General features: G+C 40.5%; 1 protein-coding gene and 1 long non-coding RNA gene across 5 annotated transcripts in view; one reads left to right on the forward strand and one right to left on the reverse strand.

The window, feature by feature from the left end:
- Positions 1 to 24,045, forward strand: part of FAT3 (FAT atypical cadherin 3) — a 600,781-nt gene that overhangs the window by 564,138 nt on the left and 12,598 nt on the right. For all 3 annotated transcript variants that reach the window (XM_039847662.1, XM_039847663.1, XM_039847664.1), the window contains 4 exons: positions 3,972 to 4,106; positions 5,955 to 6,112; positions 11,472 to 11,940; positions 23,167 to 23,320. In XM_039847662.1, coding sequence (XP_039703596.1) covers positions 3,972 to 4,106; positions 5,955 to 6,112; positions 11,472 to 11,940; positions 23,167 to 23,320 — 916 coding nt within the window. The remainder of the gene's footprint in view (positions 1 to 3,971; positions 4,107 to 5,954; positions 6,113 to 11,471; positions 11,941 to 23,166; positions 23,321 to 24,045) is intronic.
- On the reverse strand, positions 11,685 to 23,259 carry LOC120590055 (uncharacterized). 2 transcript variants are annotated; one of them, XR_005649623.1, is made up of 4 exons: positions 23,127 to 23,259; positions 16,012 to 17,858; positions 14,066 to 14,185; positions 11,685 to 11,804 (listed from the first exon to the last, which is right to left on the reverse strand). It is a non-coding gene; the product is annotated as an uncharacterized LOC120590055 (long non-coding RNA). The 2 variants fall into 2 exon arrangements; XR_005649622.1 differs by having other exon boundaries at positions 14,066 to 17,858.

Below are 24,045 nucleotides of genomic sequence, written 5' to 3' on the forward strand. Positions count from 1 at the left end.
GTCAGGGCCAAAATCTTGGTCTGCTGCTTGTCAGTGCAGCACCATTCTCTATTACACTGCCACGCCTTCCAGAGGGGACCTGGGAATGAGGAGCAGAGCTTTCTCTGCCTGCTTTATGTTCTGACAGTTGCTAAAAATGTCTCCTCCTTCTGCCCTGCCCTGACATACAACAAATGGCATCAGTTGGTTTGATAAAGTGGGACCCTTCTCCCTTCATGCTCATTCTGGCACCAGAGTAATGGGTGCCTGGAGATGCAGAGCATGTAGGCCTGGAGCCCCCGCCCGCCAAGCTGTCACTGATCACAGCACAAGTTAATTAAATCTAGATTATTTAATGATAGTTAATAAGATAAAGTTCCTCCCAAAAGCCAATGGGAACTGACACTGTCGTCTCTTCTCTGGTACTCCAGAGCTGATGAAGAACTTTCTGCCACCAAAGAGAGGGTCTATAAAGCTCTATACAATAGTAGCTATATACACTTCTCTGAAAAGCGGATGACATAAACATGTGATTTTGAAAAACGAGTTAACCCTTCAGCATCCATTTAAAGCATACTGGATTTTATGTTGCTAGAGAATTTAAGGCTTTGGCCAGAAAGATGGTCATTATCCCCAGGAATGTGTCCCTAGGACCCAGATGAGTATATCTGAGATTGTGGGATACACAACATTGTTCAGGGTTGGCATGCAAAGATCAAGTCCCTCTAACAATATATATTTCAGAAAGGCCCTAATTTCTTATCATGGTTGATCGAGAGAGAAGAACGACAATATTGTATATGAGAAGTACTTAATTATGTGAAACCTGTTTTTTAGTAACTAGAAGTTTTTCTCAGAATAGACTGCATTTTGTGCATATACATGCTCACCTCTGTCCCCAGCTAAGGAGACTGTCACATTTACACTGACCTCCAGACTCCACTCTGCCTTCGTACTTCCTTGAGCCACAGGAGAGTGGTCTGTGAGCAGAGCCAGCTGACAGCAGCAGCTGGATACTGGATGTTTTTGGCTCCTCCCATCTCGAATAGGACTGGGGAAGAGGCCTCAGAGGGTTTTTAAAACATCAAGAGACAGATCTCTTGCCAAGAACTGTCCCTTTTACCTTTTTCTATTAAAAAAGAAAAAAGAAAAAAAAACTATCAGAGCCAACGGCTGCTAGAACAAATAGAAATACATATTATTATATGTCTGATATTTGTATTATTAATTTTAGAACATACGTATTATATTTATGTTAATATATTTTTATATATCCTCCAGCTAGAGTTTTTATAATAGGGATTGGATCTAATATAATCCATTAATTTAATGGATTTAATTATATGGGTTCTATGGTTATGATATATGGAAAGAAGAAAAAGAGCTGTGAGTTTGAACTCCACTTGTGAGTCTAAGTGACTTTGTGCTTTAACCCACTATAAGAGATATGGGCGATAAAATAAAAAGTCTTGTGCTAATTACCAGGCAGGACTAATGGTAAAAGGAGAGGTCAAAGCATGTAGATATAAGGGAAAAGTATTCAAATATTTATTTATTCTGAAATACAGTGTTTAGCTTTTATATATAATATACACCTATAGCTCTTTTAAAAAAATGTGACCATAATTCCTGTTGGCAAAAATTGCTTTGCTGTCATGGGTCTGAAATTATCTAACCCTTTTCTCCCCTTTGAAACAGTGGCTTTTAAACTGGATTTTTGATATTGCAATGTTTCTTAGCCACATAGCCATTGCATTAGAGCAGAAAAGACTACGAATGTAATATATGTGGCTATATCTCAGAGTAGTAGAAATTCATAGAATGGCTATCCTTAGGCTGGTTAAAATAGGTCATAGAAAGAGGCATGCCCATGGAATGGGATGTAACTGATTTCTTAAATACATAAATTACTGTTTCTGTGTCTAATTGGAAGGAAATGTCCAGGTAATCCAGAGTTACATCTATTAGCTGTGAGGCATTTTGTGATTTTTTAAATGCACATTGCCACCTCCAAGTGCTCAGTTTGCATTTTTTGAGCTTATACTAACTAGTCAACATTTAGGAGCAACCTAGAAGTGTGCAGGCCATAAGAAACAGAAAGGAAACCACTCAGAAACAGCAAAGTGTCAGCTGATAGACTTGTGAACGTACCATAAAGAAACGAAAACACAAACACGTGAATGCAATTAAGCCACTAACTGTGGTTGGTTCATTCCCATGAAACACAGTTCCTTGTTACTCAAAGGATCTCATCTTCCAAACCTGAGTTTAAAATATTCCCTTCAAGAGAACTTCTGACGTTCTCCCTGGAAACGCAATTGTTCTTTCTCGGGTACTTCCACTGCACTCACATATCTCTATCAAAGCAATTACCCTAATGTATTGTAATCGTGTGTTTGCATGTTGTTTCCTGGGGAAGGAAGTGGCAGGATCATTTTCTTTCATCTTTGTATGTCCAGGCCTACCACCTCATTGGCCCTAAAAAATTACTTGTTGAATGAGTGCACCAAAAGTTATTTAAAAACTGGTTGTCACAAGCCTCTTGCAACAGATTATGAGGTGGTTGGACAGCTTTTTTAAGTTCCATAAATACCGACAAATAAGTGTCAGGAATAAAGGTTTCTTGGGATGAAAATCGGAAGATGTATTTCACGGCACTTATGTCTTTTGGAACCATTTGTGGAAATCATTCTAAATTTTCAGTTAAAAATCCCTTCATCTTCTCAATTTGTAAGCTGGGCCATTGCCAAGAGTATCTTCTTTGGCCAAGCTCTAAACAAGTGGAAAATAGGATTTATCAATTCTGAGTTTGCTGGTGCTACTTATATTGCTCCTCTCAAGGATCACAGTTCTTAAAACGTTTGTATGGAGTTAGAGTAAAATTTTGCTTTCTCTTGGACAAAAAAAAAAAAAAAAAAAAAAAATGACTGTATTATGTGGCAGTATGCTTAATGGAACGGGAAGGAGTTTGGTTGGAAAGAAGTATGATTATGGGTCAGATCTTGCTCAGGAAAGAAGCTGCTGATGTTTGGCAAGTTCTGGGTTCACAGAGAAGGGGCGCTCCGTCAGGCCGCTGCTAACCTTGTGGTGGGTTATTTTTAATTCGTGTCTCCTTTTCTGTAGTCCTTTTACCACTTAGACTCTCACCAGGCTGAAAGTGGCCTAATTACATTTGAAGTGGCCAAGACCTTTAAAAAGAGCACTTCCTTCAGCAGACCCATATTTGCCATCACCGTTGTTCTGAAATAACTCACTTGAGTCCTGAATTCTGCCTTAATCAGTTAATCTGCTTTCCAGGATTTCCTCTGTGAGGGATTAACCTTTCATCTTACTGTGCTGTGAACATCGAACAAGTAGAAAGGAAGCCTTCCTTCGCCAAGGATAATTCTACTATTTTTGATGGCAGTGGGGCACATTTACAGCTAATCAATACAATAGCATGTAGCAGGAGAGATTAGGAAACAATGTGAGTTGTGCTTTCACAATTTGGAATTAGTCATACTTTTCTTCAAAGAAGTCTTTTTTTCCCCACTCTGGGAACAACGGCTAACATCTTCAGACGCCTACCCCTAGTTTTTTCAGGGCAGGAGAGGAATAGAGAAGAAATCTAAACTCAAGTGATGCATTCAGACAGCCCCAGTATACAGGAACCTCACTCTAAGAAATATAACCAGAACCCGTGTAGTGTGATCTTTTTTCAGCTGAAGTTGAAGGTCCAGTAACAACCTTAGCATGTTCTAACCTAAAAGGAGGAGCTCTGTTTACTCTTTGCACCCAACTGACTTCAGTCTGGTAGTAAGCTTTTGGCAGGTGCAGAGACGTTCAAAGGGCACCCATACTGGTCGAAGCCCATTCAGATCCTCTGGCTTCTGTGCAGCCTCTGTCTCTCCACTTGGGCTCTGCAGAGTCCAGCTCTCAAACCATTCCTGTGCTCTCTGGAGTGTAGGGTGATTCCCTTTGTACTGATCATGCGTATTCCCCCTTTGTCACAGGAGGACTGTGCCCGGGGTCCAACGATCCGTGCATGGAGAAGCCATGTCCAGAGGACATGCAGTGTGTCGGTTACGAAGCCAGCAGGAGACCATTCCTCTGCCAGTGTCCACCGGGAAAGCTTGGAGAGTGCTCAGGTGCAGAGTGGGGTGGAATGATGAGGATATAAATTCATATTCCCAAAGTATTTTCCCTGTAGTAAATTACGCTGTTCTAGCCCTTCCAGAAGACACTTCTGTCTGCATCTGTACTCTCCTTCAGAATGGACCACAGTTAACATCAACCCTCGAATGTACTTGGGTTTACTGCAGCTGCAGCCTATGCTAAGGATGCATGCACTGACTATGGACTCCTTATATAATGGGAACACCAGAACATGTGTTTTCAGTTGTGTCACATGGGTGGTAAGGGTGTGAAATTATGGAACACAGAAGGCTATCGGTTAGCAGAGGAGTTGGGGTGTCTGTGGCATAACCTTTGATGTTCAGAGGGCTGCACGAGTCCATAGCCACAAAATAGAGATCTATAGAAGGTAGGGCTGAGCCAGTCCAGTATGCCTTCCATAGGGTAAGCCCAGCTTAGAACGCCAAGTAAGCAGACTCTCCACTGGAAATGTCTAAGTGTACGTTCCCCAAAGGAGAGGTGCTCATCTCTGTGTCTTAAAGAGAGAAAAATAATGACGATGTATGTTATTTCAATCCAAATGATCCTCTCTCAATTTTAATACTTTGTTTAATTCACGTATTTTCTACCATTTTTTTCTTCCAAAAAGAGTATTGTTCATTTTGGGTACCAGTAGAACCCTCTTTTTGGTAGAGGATATATTTAAAATACAGGTACTCTGACACCAATTTTGGAATCCAAGAAATATTTATTGAGTAATGATTGTGATAGTAATTACAGTGGGAATAAAAAATAATTACGATTAGTATGTGCGAGGCACTTTGCTAATAAGCACTGGGTTCTAGAAATTCAGCCTCTGCAAAGAGAAGCACTGTTCTTAAAAATGGAAGCCAAAACTCTTTTATAGTTGGTTTCAAGAATGGAGCTGCCCGTGAAGTGAAGGTATCACCAGTATACTTGCTTTTGAAGTTATCTAAGGCTTAGATTTAAAAGATATTTATGCTGTCCCCACCCCAACATACACACTGTGCACACAGCAGATGGGTGTGCAGGATGACAATAAAGCCGAGTCTCCGAACTCCAGGGTGTCACTTTCTGCCCATTGTTCATAATTATTGGCCATTTGGTATATTTCCACACTTTCTACCTTTTATCCCAGCAAGACAGCTTTTCAATCATTGCTTTACTTGTTAAAACATAAAAGTTGGAAGCAATATAAATAAATAAATAGATAGATAGATAGATAGATAGATAGATAGATAGATAGATAGATAGATAAATAAAAAAGAAAGGGTGAACTCTGAATTGGGCAATGTGAGTAGGGAGGTACAATTGTACCCTGAAGGTACAATTGTGACTGCACATGACATGGACTTCCTTTACATTGGGTGCCTTTTTTTTCACATTAGTGCGAATGTCCTAAGTCATCTCTTTGCCATTAGAACATATATGGGGAATATGGCATATCTCTTCTTTGTTCTATGGCATTGAAAGTTCTTAAGTGCCTAAGTGATGAGGTGGACATGAAGGGTATCCTTTAATAGTACTAATTTTAGAAAGTGGGAACTGGGAATATAGTGACATGAAGAAAATTCAGATTATAGAATTTACCAAGTTGCCCTTGGCATTAAACAACTAAGATTTTTTGGCATCCAACTAGTTAATATTTTTCTCACTTCGAAATTAGAGTGTGACCTGAAAGGAGAACCAGTTTTTAATCAAAAATGGTTTCTCTTCAATGCCTTCATTAACTTCCCATGGTCTTTAATCAACTTGCTTGGTAGTTATTGGGTGATTTCATATGTCCCTGCTCATTTCTGGAAGTTAAAAGCATATGTGTCTTCTCATAATGGTCTTTTCAGGACACACTTCTCTCAGCTTTGCTGGAAACAGTTACATCAAATACCGGCTTTCTGAAAATAGCAAAGAAGAGGACTTTAAACTAGCTCTGCGTCTGCGAACACTGCAAAGCAACGGGATTATAATGTACACCAGAGCAAATCCCTGCATAATTCTGAAGGTAATTAAAATGGGTTATCTTTTCCTGCAGTCAGTTCTCATGTTAGTATTTTGGCTCCTGGGTTGGGGACTGCCGAAATCATTTTGTCTTTTAAATTCAGAGAACCAGAAGCCGACTTTAGGGCAAAGGGGAGCAGCAGCAGAACTGGGAAGTGTGCCAACACCCCATTTGCTTTTGTACATTCAACTTCAAAATTGGCTCTTGGTAAATTGGGGCATCTCTCTCTAGAGTGGGTTCAAGGGCTGGCCTCTTTTGAGCTGTAATCACTCAGTTCATTAGAATGTATCTCCTAATCAATTCCACAGCAGGGGTGGTCCTTTAGAAAGATTGGTTGTATACTCTTCTACCACATGGGTCTATCTCCACTGACCTCTGAAAGCAACTTCTGTTCTTGCTCAGGGAGGAAGCTGGAGATCTGAGGCATAGAAGATTCCATATGTCCCATCATGACCCAAGTAGCCCAATTTTTTTAAATCATTCCCAGCCTCCGAAACCTTCCAAAAGCAGCCAGATTTCCTATAGAGCAAGTCTGGCATTTGTATTCTGCTCTGAGCTTCTGGTGCCTTCATAAAATTGCCTTCAACAATTCTAACGGCTTTACATATATCATTTGGTTTTTATTATAAAGTTAATATAATAAATTTGTTATATATGACCATCCTCAATTGGTGAAGCAGAAGATAGAGGCACAGAGCAGTTAAGTTATTTACCTAAGGTTGCACAGCTAGTAAGTGGTAGGGCCTGGACCTACGTTCCAGTTTCTCTCACTCCGTGCTATTAATCTCCATGTTCTCCACAGCTCTCGGTCTTGCCAATACAACTCATTTTATCGAAGAAAAAAAAAAAATCACACTCTGAGTGTCTGTAGGCCAGATTAAGCCCTCCAGTATTGGGAGGAAAAAGGAGGAGGAGGGAGACATATTTAATCTAATGCTATTCTTACCAAGTTACTATAGCAGCACATTTTAAATGCGTTTAGAGACGTACTGCATCTGTCCAGCGGGAAATGTCCATCTAAATAGAATTGGCTGGCAGTGTTTCCTTCCTAGGATTCTATCACTAGGCTTAACTGGGATGATGGCAGACCTTTCTAGCTTCTGTCTTTTGTTTGATAGGTCACATCCAAGTCAATTAAGTGGTTCAGACTTTAATCCTGGAGAGAGAAAAGTATATAAGACATTGAATGCCAGTGCCTTCCCCTATCACCTGGACTTTTACTTAAGCCCACTTCTGGTATTGCTAGATATTACTTGGTTGCCAAGAGTGAATGACCAGGGAGTTGGAGTTTAAAAGTTGACTACTTTTGTGGGGAATCTCCTACTCTCCTTACTCATTCAACTCAAAATAATTTCAGCTCTGGAAAAGAAAACAGTATTTTTAAAAGAAAATAAGAGTTGCACTCTGGGTGTGCAATTTTAGAGAACAATTAACTCAAATCAAATATTCATGGTGAAAGAAGAGAATCTCAAAGACCTAAGTCTTGTCTTTATTTCCTCCTGGCTCCAAAGCACCCTACCTTCTTCAGTCAGGAGATCACTTTCTAAACAGCCCTGAGAGGTGGGAGTTGGTATAATTGCTTAGAAAATGCTCTGTCCTTTCAGAGGTACCAGCTCTTCAGGGCTCTGCTTGGGTGTCACTGGCCTTTCTCTTTCCTCCTTCAGACTCTGATAGGGCTGTTGGTTGCAGATCATCCTTATGAGGTAAATACTCTCTATTAGCAAATCCCTTGTACAGCATTAAATTTAAGTGAGGAAAAAAATATATTGGACCTGGATGGCTTGACCCTAAAATAGAGCTTGTCATTTGACACTTCACTGGCAAATGTCTAAAATGTACAGATCCTCGGGATGGGGGAGGGGCGGGAAAGAATCTTAAACCTTTTTAGGCAACTCTAGCTCCTAAGGTAGATTGTAGTTCATGAACCAAGAGTGTTTCTGAAAGTTGTGTAAATTGAATTTCTATAAATGGAATTCTAATGAACTAGGGATGGTTGCTATTTGAAGAGAACCTCCCATTAATCCTTTTGTGATGTGAATAATCACCCCCAATCTGTCTGTTCTGTAAGTTTGCTTTTTATATGTTGGGCTTGCCCAAAGCAGGGCACAGCTGTACGGAACTATTGCAGATATTCTCCCGTAGTTGCCAGAAATATCCACTTAGGGGATTTGAATCTGTTTGCTTAACATTTTCAGCCTCATGCAAGATTTAATTTCATTGGCTTTAGGTACAGTATGTGCCTTATACTTTGGTTCAACAACTACGCTGAAATGCTTTATTTAAGTTGCACTCTTGGTTGTTTATATTTTCCCAATTAGAGCAGAGCCTAAAAAGTACTTAAGACAATCAATGTGGTGAAGGGCACCCCTTGAAGACAGTTACAGAATTGCGTGGAGACCTCAAGAAGTGGCCACAGAGCTCATGAACAGGGAGCACTTCTGTCTCTTGGCAGCAATAAAGGTGCTCATTCTTCTGTTTACCATTGATGCCTTATTTACTTCCAAAAGAAATTCCAAGTTGACCATAAGCAACCAGATGCAATAAAATCAAAGAGCCAGCCCATGAAGTGGGAAAGGGGAGAATATCATCATTGAAAAATCTAGACCAAGGGATGCTACTTCAGTTAAACACAGAGCATAACTCTGAGTTTCCTGGCAGCCGAAGCAAGAATGAAAATGGTGGGATTTGGTCCTGTGGCTCTCCTCGAGCCTATAATAGAAACATGTCAGATCACAGGGAGAGATTTGCCAAACACAAGTAACTTTTTCCCTATGTCAGTCTTTCAGCTTCAATACTATAGTAAAAGCACATGTCCTTGGTTGTTAGTTTAGAAATATCACATATTTTATCTTTTGGGGGTGTTACAGATAATACATTGCTTCATTCTGATGATTCTCAAACAAGGCTAGCTTAAGACCCCAAGGCTGAAAGGAAGCTGCTGAGGGAAAGCTCATTTGGTTTTTAAAACAGTCCACTTAGAATATCCAGATCTTTCTCACATAGATCAGAAGAGTAACAAGGAAGCTCCTCACAAGATTCCAGAGCTTCAAAGATCTGTATAAGAATATCACTGAGAAGTGAGTTAACATTATTATTATTAACATTATAATAATAATAAAATACCTAAAAGTTAACAAAGTATTTTCACATACATATATTCTTCATTCTCACTCTCCCGTGCATAGATATGAATGACTACATTTTTGCCTGTGAGGAAACTGAGGCTCAGAGAGATTCGATGACTTCCCCAAAGTGATAGCTAGTAGTGGATCTGGGCCTCTGACAGAGGCAAATGGGTTGGGAGTACTACAAGTGTTTATCAAAAGAAGAGATTTTGAAGGACTGAGATAATTTATTCGTTCACTTATTCATTCAAAACGTATTTTTGAGCACTTACTGTGTGCCAGATAGCTATTAATGGCAGCCTTGAAAATGGGTTTATAAAAAGTACCCCTTTTAGAGAATATGTAATAACCCCCTTACGGGTTTTATGATTATGGTGCATTTCCTAGAGCCACACACCAAGGATCTGAAGCAGTGAGACTTCGCAGCATAATTTAAATTTTTTTACTCAAAGTCTACTTTTTTACAAGATGACTTTTTACAGTTTGCATTTGTTGTCTCCCAAGCCCCAAGCCGCTGAAGATCTAAGTTAAAGGATATCACTGATTTGAAACAACCCCGAAGACCTAAATATTTTGTCACATTAGGGCCACGCTCTTTGAATTACGCATTTCATTGAAGAAATTGCCTGTCTCTCCCACCGTAGTAAATCATTTCAGATCATTGCTATAGACTTTTCTTACAGTTTCATGCATACCCCAATTTCTAGGAAAATAGCTCTCCCTCTCATTTGAGAAAGCTTTGTCCTCTTAAAAGATCCTTTCAACACTGGGTAAACCCTATTCTGAAGATAGAAAAACTAAATATGATCAGAGTATAATTTTCCTTTATAAGAGGATATGAAAGTATTCTTTTCTTTCCCTGGCATAATATAGTGCGAAAAAGCAAAAGATTAACTTTTGTTAATCTAAAGGCACCTTTTGTCATCAGCATTCCAGTTTGTCATCTAAACAAGGCTTATAATTCCAAACTCTGAGAATTTTGAAGATACAAATGAGTTTCATTTTCAAAAAGCTGAGGATTATGTAGACCTCTGGCTTTCTATTCATTCAGTAGTGTTGCTAATGTTATTTTTTTAAACAGAAAAAAAAAAGAAAGAAAGAAACTTAACCATGCTCAGCGTTAGTATGGGATGATTTTATGTTTCTTAGTTACAGAAGTTCAATGTATGTGAGTACATCAGAGCTACATCAGTTCTCCTGGGTGAATTTGTAACTTGGTTATTATCCCAAGGGGTAAGGGGTAGGGATGGGGAGGAGAATGAACCAAGTAATATAGTCATTGAAACTTTAGACGAATTGCACCCTCACCACCAGATTTTCCTTGATAGACTGGGGACTGCACTTTGTGGCCACAGAGCATAGCAGCAGACAGCCTGTGCAGAAGAAGGCAGTCCCCAAAGTCACATTTGATCATTTTACTACTCGTACTGAAATGAAAATATGGATATTATCCAGGAGTTGTCACTGAGCAAGTATTCTGGTATGATTTACAATATCTGTTCAGTCCATTTTGTTGAACCAAAAAAATGAGAAAGGCAACAGCATGGATTACACATGAAAGCTCTGTGAAAAGAAAATAAATATTTGTCTCCAGTCTTTTACATTCATACATTTGCATTAGAGAGCAGAATATGTCTGCACTAACTGTGTGTGGTGTGGCTAACTATTCTGTAATGGACCCAGGCTCCTCATAAAATAAGCCACAGCAGTTATCTCTGTGGGGATCCCAAACGCAGAGAGGCCAACCAAGGACTTGTATGACCTGCGTCATAGAAGGCAAAGCCCCAATTACGTTCCTCGTTCCTAAATTCCCAGGGTTCTACCTGGTTCACAGAGCCCCCTGCCTTCGATATATACATGTTTCTGTGGCATGAACCTGTGAACTTTATGCAGAAAGAGATGGTGCCAGAGAATCCATGAGCCACAGAGGCAGAAATGAGAACACCTAAGAACAAGTTGTCTCTGGAACTTACTGAAGCATAGAGAACTACTCCATTTATGAGAATGAGTGATTCTGCGATAGTCTCTAACAGGTCTGTCATGAATCAAACGTATTTTGGAAAGACTGGTTCAGTGCATTTCCATGAATTCATGTGACGATTATACCTCCTTAGCTCTTAGTGCCCTGGAAGGTCTGTCTCCCTGTTCCTTCCCCTCCTCCTGGTTGGGAACAGGGTGTCCAGGAATGAACTGCCAGGTGCATATTAAACAGCGCTTTGATGTCCTTCCCCGCACAGATCGTGGACGGCAAGCTGTGGTTCCAGTTGGACTGTGGCAGTGGCCCGGGAATCTTGGGCATCTCGGGCCGCGCGGTCAATGACGGGAGCTGGCACTCGGTCTTCCTGGAGCTCAATCGCAATTTCACGAGTCTGTCCCTGGACGACAGCTATGTGGAGCGGCGCAGGGCACCCCTCTACTTCCAGAAGCTGAGCTCCGAGAGTACCATCTACTTCGGGGCCCTGGTGCAGGCCGATAACATCCGCAGCCTGACCGACACGCGGGTCACGCAGGTGCTGAGCGGCTTCCAAGGCTGCCTGGACTCAGTGGTGCTGAATAACAACGAGTTGCCCCTGCAGAACAAGCGCAGCAGCTTCGCCGAGGTGGTGGGCCTGACCGAGCTGAAGCTGGGCTGCGTGCTCTACCCTGACGCGTGTGAGCGCAGCCCCTGCCAGCACGGGGGCAGCTGCATCGGTTTGCCCTCCGGGGGTGAGTGCGCTGCGCCCGGGGCACCCTACCAGGGCAGGCGCGGGGTGGAGGACCTGCGGGGGCCTTGCTGTCACATGCATGACCCACCCACCTGCCCTCCCAGAGAGGAGGAGTATTCACCCAAGATGCCAGCAGAGCTTCCTTCCTCCCCTTGTTCAGTTACAGAGCTTGGCAATTACAGCGGTGTCTGGTTTACCCAACTCCACAGGCGCAGCATGGGGATTGCAGGAGCCCGAAGATGCTATGGCAGCTGCAGGGTCCCCTGTCCACCCCACACCCTTCCAGGACTCAGCAGCTTGGAGGGATAGGACTCCCTTTTAAGTGTTTGCCCTTGAGTCACCTGCACACCACTGCAGAATGATTGGTAGCAGTCTGACAACCACACGCAATCCTTTCACGTGTAGCCATATAACTTTACTAGAAGCTAAAAGGCGGGGTGTGAACTCACCACCCCAGGAATAGAAATAGAATGGAGAGATGCTTTGGAGCATGCTTCTCAAATGTGTATTAAAAATAAGTCGAGCGACAACTCTATACAGGAGTGGAAAGTCAAGAATAAGGAGACGGCAATTTACATGAAATCTCAGGACAGATAAACAGTCACTGAGGGTATGATGCTTTCCCCCAATAAAATTTTTCCTCAAAGTTATATCATGAAGATGAAAGAAATAACAGGGTGCCACCACCACCCCCAAAAAAGGGGGAGCTTATAAAGAGTTTCTGTTGTTTGGGGAGAAAGCCAAGATTATTTAAGTCCTAGGAGTCTGAAGGTAAAAGAATCCCTGACTACCCACATGCAGTGTCTTTGTTGATGCAAACTCTCAGGCACTCTCCTGGCTGAAGGCTTCGCCACCTCCCAGCAGCCCAACCACTGGTTCTGCTCCAGCCCCTTTGCGGAGTCTCTCAGCAGCAGTGTGATTAGCAAATTTAAACCTTCCTCACAAATCACTTAAAGATTCTGCTGTGCACATTACCATCTAATGTTCGTGGAGCCCAACTCCAAATTTAGAGTCCATTTTATTATTAGAATGTTATAAACTGTCCGTGAAATGATGCACTGCCGAAATACAGACACCAAAGTTATTTAGACTTGCATATGTTACTGCCACAGTGAGGGCCAAGTGCCCTGGAGGGAAATTTCTGCCGTCTGGATTTAAGAAATCTATTTGCTCTTTTTACTGTCTCAGCAGTATATGTAAATAAAGGGTTGTTATGGTGCCATAATTCCCGAATGATGGGCAGTAGCTATACTTCAGTGGTTCTATAAACCAGCCCATTATGACAAGTCATGGCCAGTTTTTCACCAGGCAAAACAATTCTGCTAGTGTGAGCCATCTACGATATATAAAAGGAGCATATAATTAAATTGGGTTGAAATAGAACACCACTCCATGTCAAATGTTGGGTACACAGCCACAAATTGTAACATACTTTTAACCATGGCAGAACGTTGTTTTTGCTGGCAAAGCTATGGGCTTCCACATGGGTTATCTTTAAAACAACAATGATAAGCACTGTATTAAGGAAAAGGACTGCGGAATCTTGCTCTTCAGTGTGCCTCTTAATTTTTTTTAATTGCCATTAAATCCTTGAGTGAAGTATTCAGTGCAGATATGTTAATGAAATGACTATGACCTACATCAGAAACAGCAATTTTTTTTCCTACGTTTTTTAATCTCACCCGATTTAACCAGATTCCATCATTGAGGACCCACCTGTAGTATGCTTTTCACATGACCTGCTTTCCTCTCCCCAGGGGCCCAACCTTGCCGACATGCACATGCACTCTCATACTCCTCTTTGTCCCCCCCCCCACTCCCCACTCCCCCCTACGATTGGGATTGGGTTTCCACGAGAGATATTCTTTCTTCCAAAGAGATAGAGCCTCTTATCTGTTCAAGTCTCTCCTTTGTACCTGGGGGCTTATATTTTACTAAAACAAAGTATCTTTCCTCACCTCCATCTAGCAACTCCCTTCTCTCAAACCTGCTTGCTGCCTCTGTTTAATTGAGGGAATGCAGTGGTCCTTATCTCAGCAGCCCCCCGGGCATGGTCCAAATGGGCAGTCTGGGGCTCTCAGGCACAGGAGTACTGAGTCCAAGGCCAGCAAACTCCTCACACTCACCAGGAAATCCAAGAAGAGGGCTTTTGTTGCTTCTCTGAGGAATCAAAGGCCCAGGATTCCTCTTCTGGTATGTGAGGAGATACTACCTGTTTCCTAGCTCCAAGGATGAGGCCTTGGCTTCTAAGAAAAGAGAAGAGAGAATCCATTTTCTCGCCCCCATTATCTGTTCCTATTAGAGGAATTTTTGCTAGATTCCTGTACCCTAAATTGGTACCAAATAGTGGAAAGGAGTGAGGTAGGGAGGGGAAGAAAAGAAAGAACCAATAATTTGGCCTTTAATTCATATCTATGAAACTATGTTGCTAATTATAAGATTCTTTAAAATAAGGAGAAAGTCATCTTAGTTATGAGTGATAGTTTAGAAAGAACAATAAGACCGAGTCATTAATGAAAGAATATTCATGCCTTGAAGAATTCCCTCTGGCTGCCAGCGATGTCTAATCACAGGGAGAAAGTCTTCCTTCCCCAGATCAAAGGCTAGAATGCATGTAGTTTTCAAAAAGGAAATTTGGGCTAGAGAAAGAAGAGTAAGGTACTTAAAATGTGACTCCATGCACATGAGAAAGTCGCTAACAGAAGTTAATTTTTCAAACATCTACCTGTTGTTGGAACCCTGTGCTATGTGTTAGTCTAAAATTCCAAGATACATATTTTAGCATATTCTCTTGACCACTGAAGAATGCTGGAATATTGGTCATTAGCTCTCCTGATGACAGGCCCACTCTCAAACTGTGGCTATCCTAGCACATTATTCCAGCACATTCAGAGTTTTTAAAGCAGACAACTCACAGCAAGAAGCATTTTCTTTCAGAAAAAGAGGATTCTACTTTAACCACCTCCAGACTTAATCAAACCCTTGGCATGAAGGGCAAGAAAGCCACATGTACTAGCTTGGAATGACATGGTCAGCAGGTTTGACCAGCCTTATGACTTTGGCTGTCCCAGGAGCAAGCTATGGGGACACCAGAGGAATCAGAGTGCTGACTTGTAATAAGAGTGTAAATATGACTCTGTAAATCAACCACAGAGGGAAGGCTCTCTCTTGGTAAAGCCTTAAAATTATATGTATTTCATAAACACGAGCTGGAAATAGTAACCACTGTGGAGAAGAAATGGCCTGGTCCCATTCTGACCCCAACATTTCCAGACACAGTGGGTAGGGAACAGCCCAGTGAGCACCCACAATCTGAATAAGGAATCCTCAGTCCTCCGTGCCTTCTCTTGCTAAGCTTAAGCCCATTATAGGGAAACCTAATTGAGACTAAGCCATAATTTGGCAAAGCAATCAGCAAACCAGGCAGTCACCAGACCAAAAATAGTCATTCAGACAGCTTTGCATGAGACAGGAAGTCTAAATCGTAAATGAAAAGCTGTTGTTTGTTAGAGTCCTACTATGTGGTTAATGCTGTGTTATTAAGTGCTTACCTTGCAAGTGTTTATGCATTGTGACACTTAAATCTCACAACAATACTGTGGGATCAGTACTGTTCTTCTCCTCACCCACCTACATTTCACAGATAAAGAGAAGTTAACTAACTAGCCCAGCATCACACAGCTAGTAAAGTGGGGAAGCCAGGACTTGATCCAGGTTTGTGGCACCTCCCAGCCTATGCTGTCAAACCCCATCACTCAAAGCACGTTCCAGAGACCAGCAGCGTCAGCATCCCTGGGAATGTTAGAAATGTAGCATCTCAGATCTCACCCCAAACCCACTGAATCAAAATCTGTATTTTAACAAGATCCCTAGGTGATGTCCTGATTTCTCTCTCTGTCTCTTAACTGCCCTGAAACCTAAGAAAACTAGTTCTTTTTTGTTTTCACAAATGTACATAGTGGTTCTCAGACTCTGAGGTGCATCTGCATCACCTGAGGACCTTATTAAAATAAGACTTTGTTATAGAAGAGTCTCTTGACTGTTAAGGGAAAAAGGGAATCTGTTTACTTACCTCCATCATTTGCTGTCCAGGTCAGAGGAAACTTCTGCTAGGTAACTGAATCATATTTGCAAATTTCTGAACTTGTACCAAGAAAAATTTCTCAGTAAAAAAAAAAAAGTTTGAAGGAAAATAAAGAGAGACCCAAACCTACGAAACAGAATCCCGGAATCTGCACAGGTAGAATTCATGCATTTCTGTTTTTAACAAGCCTCCAAAGTACTACTCACATCTGAGTTTGAGAACCACTGACATTTGGGAATCTCAGTAAATTCTGTATTTGCAAGAACATGAGTCAGTGAATTCCAGAATTGCTAAGCAGGCATAGAGCATTCAGAAATTGAATGTCAGATGTCCATCCTACATTTTTTTAATTGTTTTTGTATAAAGCTTGAACTTTGTTCCCCAGATAGTCAGGAGTTTGGGGTCACCCTGAGCTTGCCTTCAAAGATGAAAGTAGTAATGTCTGCCTACTCTCTCTAAGCAAGTTTCATGAAACAAAAAGTTCCTAGCTGTTACAAATAGTTGGGCCTAGAAGTGTTTTCAGCAACAAAGCTATCCGCGCTACTATGAGTGTTTTGCTGAGTATTTTGTGCCCTAACTTGTAAGGATCTAGGTAAATTCAGTCCGTCACACTTTAATTCAGTAGGTGCCTGATTTGTGCTGAGCTCTGTATTAAATTCCGGGATCCCATTGCTGTTTCTGAGACCAATGGACCCACTGTGTGGCCTCCCTCCCTTCACAGTTGGCTTAAGGAGATCGAACAGGATTCCCTGTATGTGCTCAGTGCACTGGCCCACGGAGCACAGAAGGCAGAGAAGGGAGAAGCCAGTCACCCAGTGGATATGCTGAGGACATAATTTGACTAAGCTTTGAAGCTCATGAGGGAAAAAAAAAATTTTTTCTGGGTGGCTTTCTTCTAAATACTGAGTTAAACTTTTTTTTTTCATGCTTTCATGAAATCTCATGGTAACAGCATTAGTAATATAACATAAATACTAATACAGAAACTCAAAATCCTAAGGCAATCAGGTAATGTGCAAACACAAAAGAACATGCCAGAAGGTGAGAATTTGCTGTGTACCTAATTTTGTTAACACATTAAATGTTTCTAGATCCTCTAAGAAAATATTAGAGGTTCGACCCAATATACAATATATGAAATGTGACCTACTTTCCTAGCGAAAGTTATAGGTCTTACCTGTAACTTTAAAGCTCATCTCACTTAGGTTTAGCACCTCATGTGATAATGCATTCTCTAATTCTCTCACATTAATTGAAATTCACAGACTAGAAGTTTTACTATTTCCCAACTTTCAGCCTAAAAGTCAGAGTCAGAAATTCCCATGGCTTTCAGTCATTTGGTTTATGAGCAACACAGAAATTAAGCTGATTTTAGGATCCATAGTAATTACAATAATGATAACAATAAAGCACCTAATGTTTATGTGCTGTATTGTGGTTGATGAATCCGGAAACCTTATTATCCTCTATGAAGTGGATATTAGTGAGGCTCAATTATCAGATAAAAATCAGGAGGTTCCTAGAGGTCAGCGGGCTCTGCCATGATCACAGCCGGCTGCTGGGTAACAGCCAGAATGTACACCTGTACCCAGGGCCTCGCCACCACCTCTCAGCTGCCTCCCCAAGTCATGTAAGTTCTCGGAGTTTCTAAATGAAATCCGTAACTCAGCAAGCATAGTGGTTGATGCCGACTTCAGATCCCAAGTGCTAGTTTCACATTTGTCATTATTGCCACCTTTGTGCAGCAGGCAGGTGTTTTCTTATCAAGGCAGCCGAACCCGACTGGAATGATGTCCACAACACTGGCAGGCAGTGTCGAAGGTTGAGGCCATTACCTGGAGGAATCAGGTCAGAAAACAACTAATAAGTCAAAGGAGTAAGTTAGGAATTATCTTGATTATTTGCCTACACAGCCCAAATTCACTCTATAATTGCTCAAACCATTTCTATTTTTGCATTTAATAGGTTTTGCAATGTTCTTCTTTGAGCAAGAAAAGAGGGAGCCTTTTACATTTGTCTGAGTGCAGATTTCAAAACCATCTGCATCCACTATAACTAGGAGGATTGTAAACAAGAGCACAGCTTTCAGGCAAGGCTTAAAAATACACTTCTCATTCTGCCAGATTTGAAAGCAGAGACGCTATGGCATTGTTTTGGCTGGGTTTGTTTTTTTTGTTTGTTTGTTTTCAGGGGCGGGGGGAGGTGGGAGGAAGGGATGTTATGTTTTGTTTTTTAACCCATATCTCAAAACAAGTAGGATGGTTGTCTTTTTTAAATCTGGGAACTGGTATAAAATGGCATCTGCCATTTAGTGACTATAGCTTTGAGCAAACCAACTTATTTAAGCCTCAGTTCTCTCATTTGTAAAATAACTATAATAAGAGTACTTACACCATAAGGTTGTTATCAAGAATTAAATGACAATAATGCATAGGAAGTTCTTAGCATTTTTCCTAGCACTTAATAAGCTGTTGGTCTTGCTAATGATTTCCTTATTTGACATTATCCCCCAAACCAGAAAAAAAAATCTACTCTTTTTAATCAGACTTTGATATTATCCTCTAAATTTTATTTTACATTTAAAAAAATTAAAATATTATGTGTGATCAAATAATGCCTGGAATCTCTTGAAATTCTGTTCCTTTTATTTTTCATATCAACATATGATAATGCTTGGGAAAACAAGAAACTTTATTATGCTATTAGTTCTATTATTTAATGATTTTTTGGCTTCCAGAAAGGGTATCTGATACTGTTCATATCAGTGTATCTCATCAGCTACCTGGAGAATTGTGGGAAGTAACTATGAGCCCCTCCTTCTCAGTCCTAGCAAGTAATGAGTTCTGGCTCACTGACAAGTTCCAGTGCCAATACAGTCTTGTAGAAAGATTTGAGAATCTGAAAGCCTGGATTCAAGTTCAAATTCAGTCATTTATTAGCTGTATGTCCTTGAATAAGCCACTAACCTCTCCAACACCCCATGGAGCTGGGGGATTAATGGGCTTCTTATTTTTCCTTCTTGGGATTATTATGATTTGCCATAGAATGAAAGTGATTTTAAACCACTAAAGCATTAGATCACTTAGTATCATTATGGCAGACTTACTGATAGTATAAAAATTATTGATAATAGGGCCCAGGCTCAGATAATGAAATCATAAATAATAATGCTTTGTGAGAACAGGTTAATTTTGATCAACAAGCCTCTTTCACAATGCCAAACAATAGATATCACTCTTCTTTTATTTTAAAAAAAAAAAAAAATCTGACCGGTATTTTAAAAAATTCAGCTTTTTCCTCTCATCATGTTAACATAAAAACTCTAAATTTAAAATTCTAAAAGCAAGGTTTCTTCCAAAGGGTCCTCCTCCTTTGCCCCAGGGGTTTGAGATCATTAGAGCCAATCCTACACAGTTTGCTTTTTGATAAACAGAGCAATCCAGATAGAGAGTGGGATGAAGTAAAATTGTTGAAAATATAGTTCAGGATAATACTGAACTATTCAGGAATCTGGTGCCAGACTGCTGGGGATCAAATCCAGACTAGGTCCATGACTGTGAATAAGTAATCAACTTCTCTGTACCCCAGTTTCCTCATCTATAAAATGGGAATGATAATATAGTCCCTTTGTCATAGGCTTGTTTGGAGAATTAAATAATTGTTTCCTCTAGGAACCTTAGAATTGTTCTTAGCACATAATAAATATAAGTGTTAGCGATCATCATCTTCAAAATGGACAGCAAGTTGTCTCAGATATAGAACAGAGCTCCTCAATTGTGTGTGGTTGTCTCCAGCTCAGGTCCAATGCTCCTACTCTATGCTCCTATTGAACCTTGTGTCTACTATCACGGTAGTTTTGTAGCTATCATTGTGCTTATAGTGTCTGTAGCTTTTCAGTCTTTGTATCCCCAGTGCTTGCCATAGTCCCTGTTCCAGGGGTATGCTGGTAAACCAGCTCTCTAAAAATAAAAGCCCGGATTCGTAGCATTTACTGATTTCTGTGGCGTAAATACTCCCACCATGGCTGATGTCAGGGTACCAGTGGTTTAATAACTGGCTTGCCAAATTTCCAAATGTTTAACAGTCAGCTCTTGCAACCCTGTCTGAGCTGGCTCCATTACACCACTGCCTATTGCTTAGGCACTCAGTGAAAAGGTTAATCAGTCAGGCTGGCTGCTGCATCAAGTAGCACTGGATATCCACAAAAGATGACGGAAATGACAAAATGTAAAAGGAAATGTATGGGAGTCAAATAGTGTACTAGAGATAGTGCCTTGTTTTAAATTCCGATTTTCCAAGGCATAGAGATATTGAATCAAAGAAATCAAACCACAACCCTTGTAAAGATCCAGTTTCCATGATAGTGATTCAAATGTTCCTTATTTCCAGACAGTCTCTCCTTGCCCCCTCTTTCCTTCTACTACTTCTGCTATAGTTTTATTTGAGCAGTTGCCAGAATCATGCCAACCAGGAGCTGGAAAGGTAGGAGGTGTACCTGAGCTGATCCACCTTGCCTTAGATTCCTCCTCTTGACTTCCCTCCCTCCTCATCACTGACATGCATTCCTAAGTCCTGTATTGCAGCCATCCCACCCCTCCCTTGACAGTAAAAAGGAATCTAATTTATCCTCACAGTTTACTCTAAATGGCATGCCATCCTGGCCAGGAACTAGCCAGGTGACACAAAGAAGCATTTTTCCCATTCCAACGGCTTCCAGCAATCCTCAATTCCATTTAAGTGAGCAACTTTCCAAATGGGAAAAGAATAATCCCAAATCAACATAATTTGAAGCAAGCATATCTCAGACTACTGCATTCTAACCACAGATTTCAGGCTGGCAGTCTTGGGACACAGTTTGCATCAATAATGGTCTTTCTTTATAAGTTAGTGTTGCATTTAAGAGTGTTATGTCTCTCTCTGGCCCTCTGTATTTCTTGGTGCTAGAAAGGCTGGGATCACACAGTTGTCTCCTCTTGGGAAAGTAAAGATTTCTCTCTTGCACCTGCCTCCTGAAGATGAGTCTTTCTGTCTCTGAACCTGTGAACACCCACACACGAGCATAATTTCCTCCTATACATGAGAGTTCTCTATAGTGTGGATTCAGTAAAACATCAATGAGAGCATACACCATTTCAATCTATAGATTATTAACTATCTTATGCCTATAGAGATCAATCTACAAAATTCCAAGTTCCTGCCATTTGGGGAACAGAGATTAGCCTAAGAGCCCTTCAAATAAGAGTGAGGATGGTTATGCACAGTATTTACGGAGTAAATATGATGTACTAATTGAATGCTGAGATCTACAACTACCCTTCTTCTATCACTAACCAACTGCCAAATGTTAGAAACCAGGCCTTTGCCCTCCCTCTGAGCGTGTGACAAGGGTCATTACTGGGGAAATTGACCAACCCAAAAGTACTGACACAAGGTAGTTAATAGGCATGTGCTTCCCCATCAGATTTCTAGTTTTCTACCACCCCACTCTTCAATATGAGCTGATGAGCCAGAATTACCATACAAGGAAGAAAATCCTATAATTTCAAAAATGATGTATTAAGATTCTCTACAGAAATAGAGAAACAGAACCAATTGGATGGATGGATGGATGGATGGATGATGGATGGATGGATGAATGGATGGATGGATTTTAAGAAATTGGCTCACAGGATTGTGGGGGCTGGCAAGTCAAATCTGTAGAGAAGGCTAACAGGCTAGAAATTCAAGTAAGAGTTGATTTGGCAGTCTCGATTTTGAATCCTCAAAGCTGGAAACTCAGGAAAGATTTCTATGTTGCAATCTTGAGGCAGAATTTCTTCTTAAGCCTTCAACTAAATGGATAAGATCTATCCACATTATGGAGGATAATCTGCTTTTACTTAATGTCAACTGATTGTAAATATTAATCACATTCACAGATACCCTCGCAACATCTAGACTAGTGTTTGACCAACGATGGCACCATAGCCTAGTCAGTCTGACACAAAATGTATCATCGCAGAGACTAAAACAAAGAAAAGCAACTTGGAGGAAATTATGCATGGAGAAAACTTTATAAAAATATTAATATTCTCAGATAAGAGAAAATATTGTAAACACAAAACAGGAGCAGAGGGCTATGTGTTTAATTAAAAATAAAATAAAATCCCTCAGCCAATAAATAAAGAGCCCTTGGAAATTACAACGTAAATGAAAATCTCAAAAAAAAGTTTCAAAAGTCGAGAAACTCTTTCAGAAAGTAAAGCAAAAATCCACAAAGATGTAATATAAGAAAGACAAAACTAAAGGAAGAGCCAAAAGATCTGAGATCCAAACCATAAAATTTCCATAAAGACAGAACAGAGAAAATGAAGGAAAGGAAATCATCAATGAAATAATTAAAGAAATTTTCCTGAAGTTAAAGAACAAGAATTTCCAGATTGCAAGGGACCAGTGAGTACCCAGTATTGATTGAAATAAACTCACATTAAGCATATCATTGTGAAATCTCAGAAAACAGGAGGCAAGAGAAGATACTCCAGCTGTTAGGAAAAGAAATCAGGTCACATATAAACTTAAGGAACCAAAACAACTTTGGATTTCTGCGAAGTAATATGGAGGGAATTACTTAGAATTCCATACACAACCTAACTATCAAAGAGGTCTAAGAGTGGAGTAGAGACATGTTTAGCTAGGCAAGGTCTCACAACATTTACCTCTTACAAACAAACCCCTTCTCAGGAAGCTACTGTAGAATGTGTTCTAATGACATGAGTATGGTACCTGTGATAAACTCCTATCTGGAAATATCTTGTCTTTTACAGTAGTAGTGAGATGCGGAAAGCATTTTCCTCCCCATCCTGGTCTCTGCTCTTGCAATCTACTCCTTGGGTGTCTCTTACTATTCTCACTAGCATTTATGCATGAGGTTATTAGGTGAATTTTTGTGGACTGGCAAGAGATCCAAACCATTACTTGGCATTTTTGTGGCAAGCCGTGTGTTCCAAGTTCAAAATAACCAATTTGCTACTAATCATCTTTGGAATTTGGGACCTGCCTTCAATTTGCTTCAGAAGGAATTAGGAGAATGCATTATGACCAAGTCCATGCACCCCGAGCATTACCAGCGGCATCCATGGCTCATCAAGTCCTCTGTTTCCACAGGCTATCAGTGTACCTGTCTCTCACAGTTCACTGGGAGAAACTGTGAATCCGAGATCACAGCCTGCTTCCCAAATCCCTGCCGGAATGGAGGCTCCTGTGATCCGATAGGAAACACCTTCATCTGCAATTGCAAAGCTGGACTCACTGGAGTCACGTAAGTTCAGATTGTGCAAGTCTTTATGCTGCTGCTTGTTGCTAAGAAAACAAAACAGTAAATAACTAACTGGGGTAAAATATTTACCACTAAGAGACCAGCAAAGGGTTAATGTCTTTATATAAAGAGTGCTTACAAGTGACTGAATATTAATAGGGATTATCTCTAGCTAACAAGGTTATAGATAACTTACATATTTCACTTTATACTTCTCTATATTTTCAAATTTTGATGTAATTACTACATATCCTGTAACCATGAAAACAATTCTTTTAAAGAAAGCCATCTCTGACCCCCTATATTTCTGAGATAGACATACTGTCCATTTCCCCAGAACTCATGAACAGGAGTCTACTGCTTTAGCGTTTTCTGATCATTCTGAGAGACTAAAGCTTACCTTACCTTGGCAAACTTTCCCCCTGCCCACCCCACCCCCCAAGCAATGGAGAAATTAAAGTGTTAGCCAAACGGAAAGGAAATATTTTAAATTCTTAGTAAAATGCCACTTTCAACCATCCTTGGTGGTTTTAGAAATATATACATGTAATCTCAAGCAAGTAATATTCTAATTACAGATCACTCTCATGTATTCATTAAAGCAAATCTCCTGAGGACTTTACCAGGAAATACTTAACTGACTTCGAATTGTTGGATGTAATTTAAAGTAACAAAGCTGCATTTATTTTTAAATACTCTGTGATTCTGACCAATTTCTAACTGACCTG

Source organism: Pteropus medius, unplaced genomic scaffold (genome assembly GCF_902729225.1).
Source record: "Pteropus medius unplaced genomic scaffold, Ma_sr-lr_union100, whole genome shotgun sequence".
Classification (NCBI taxonomy): Eukaryota; Metazoa; Chordata; class Mammalia; order Chiroptera; family Pteropodidae; genus Pteropus; species Pteropus medius.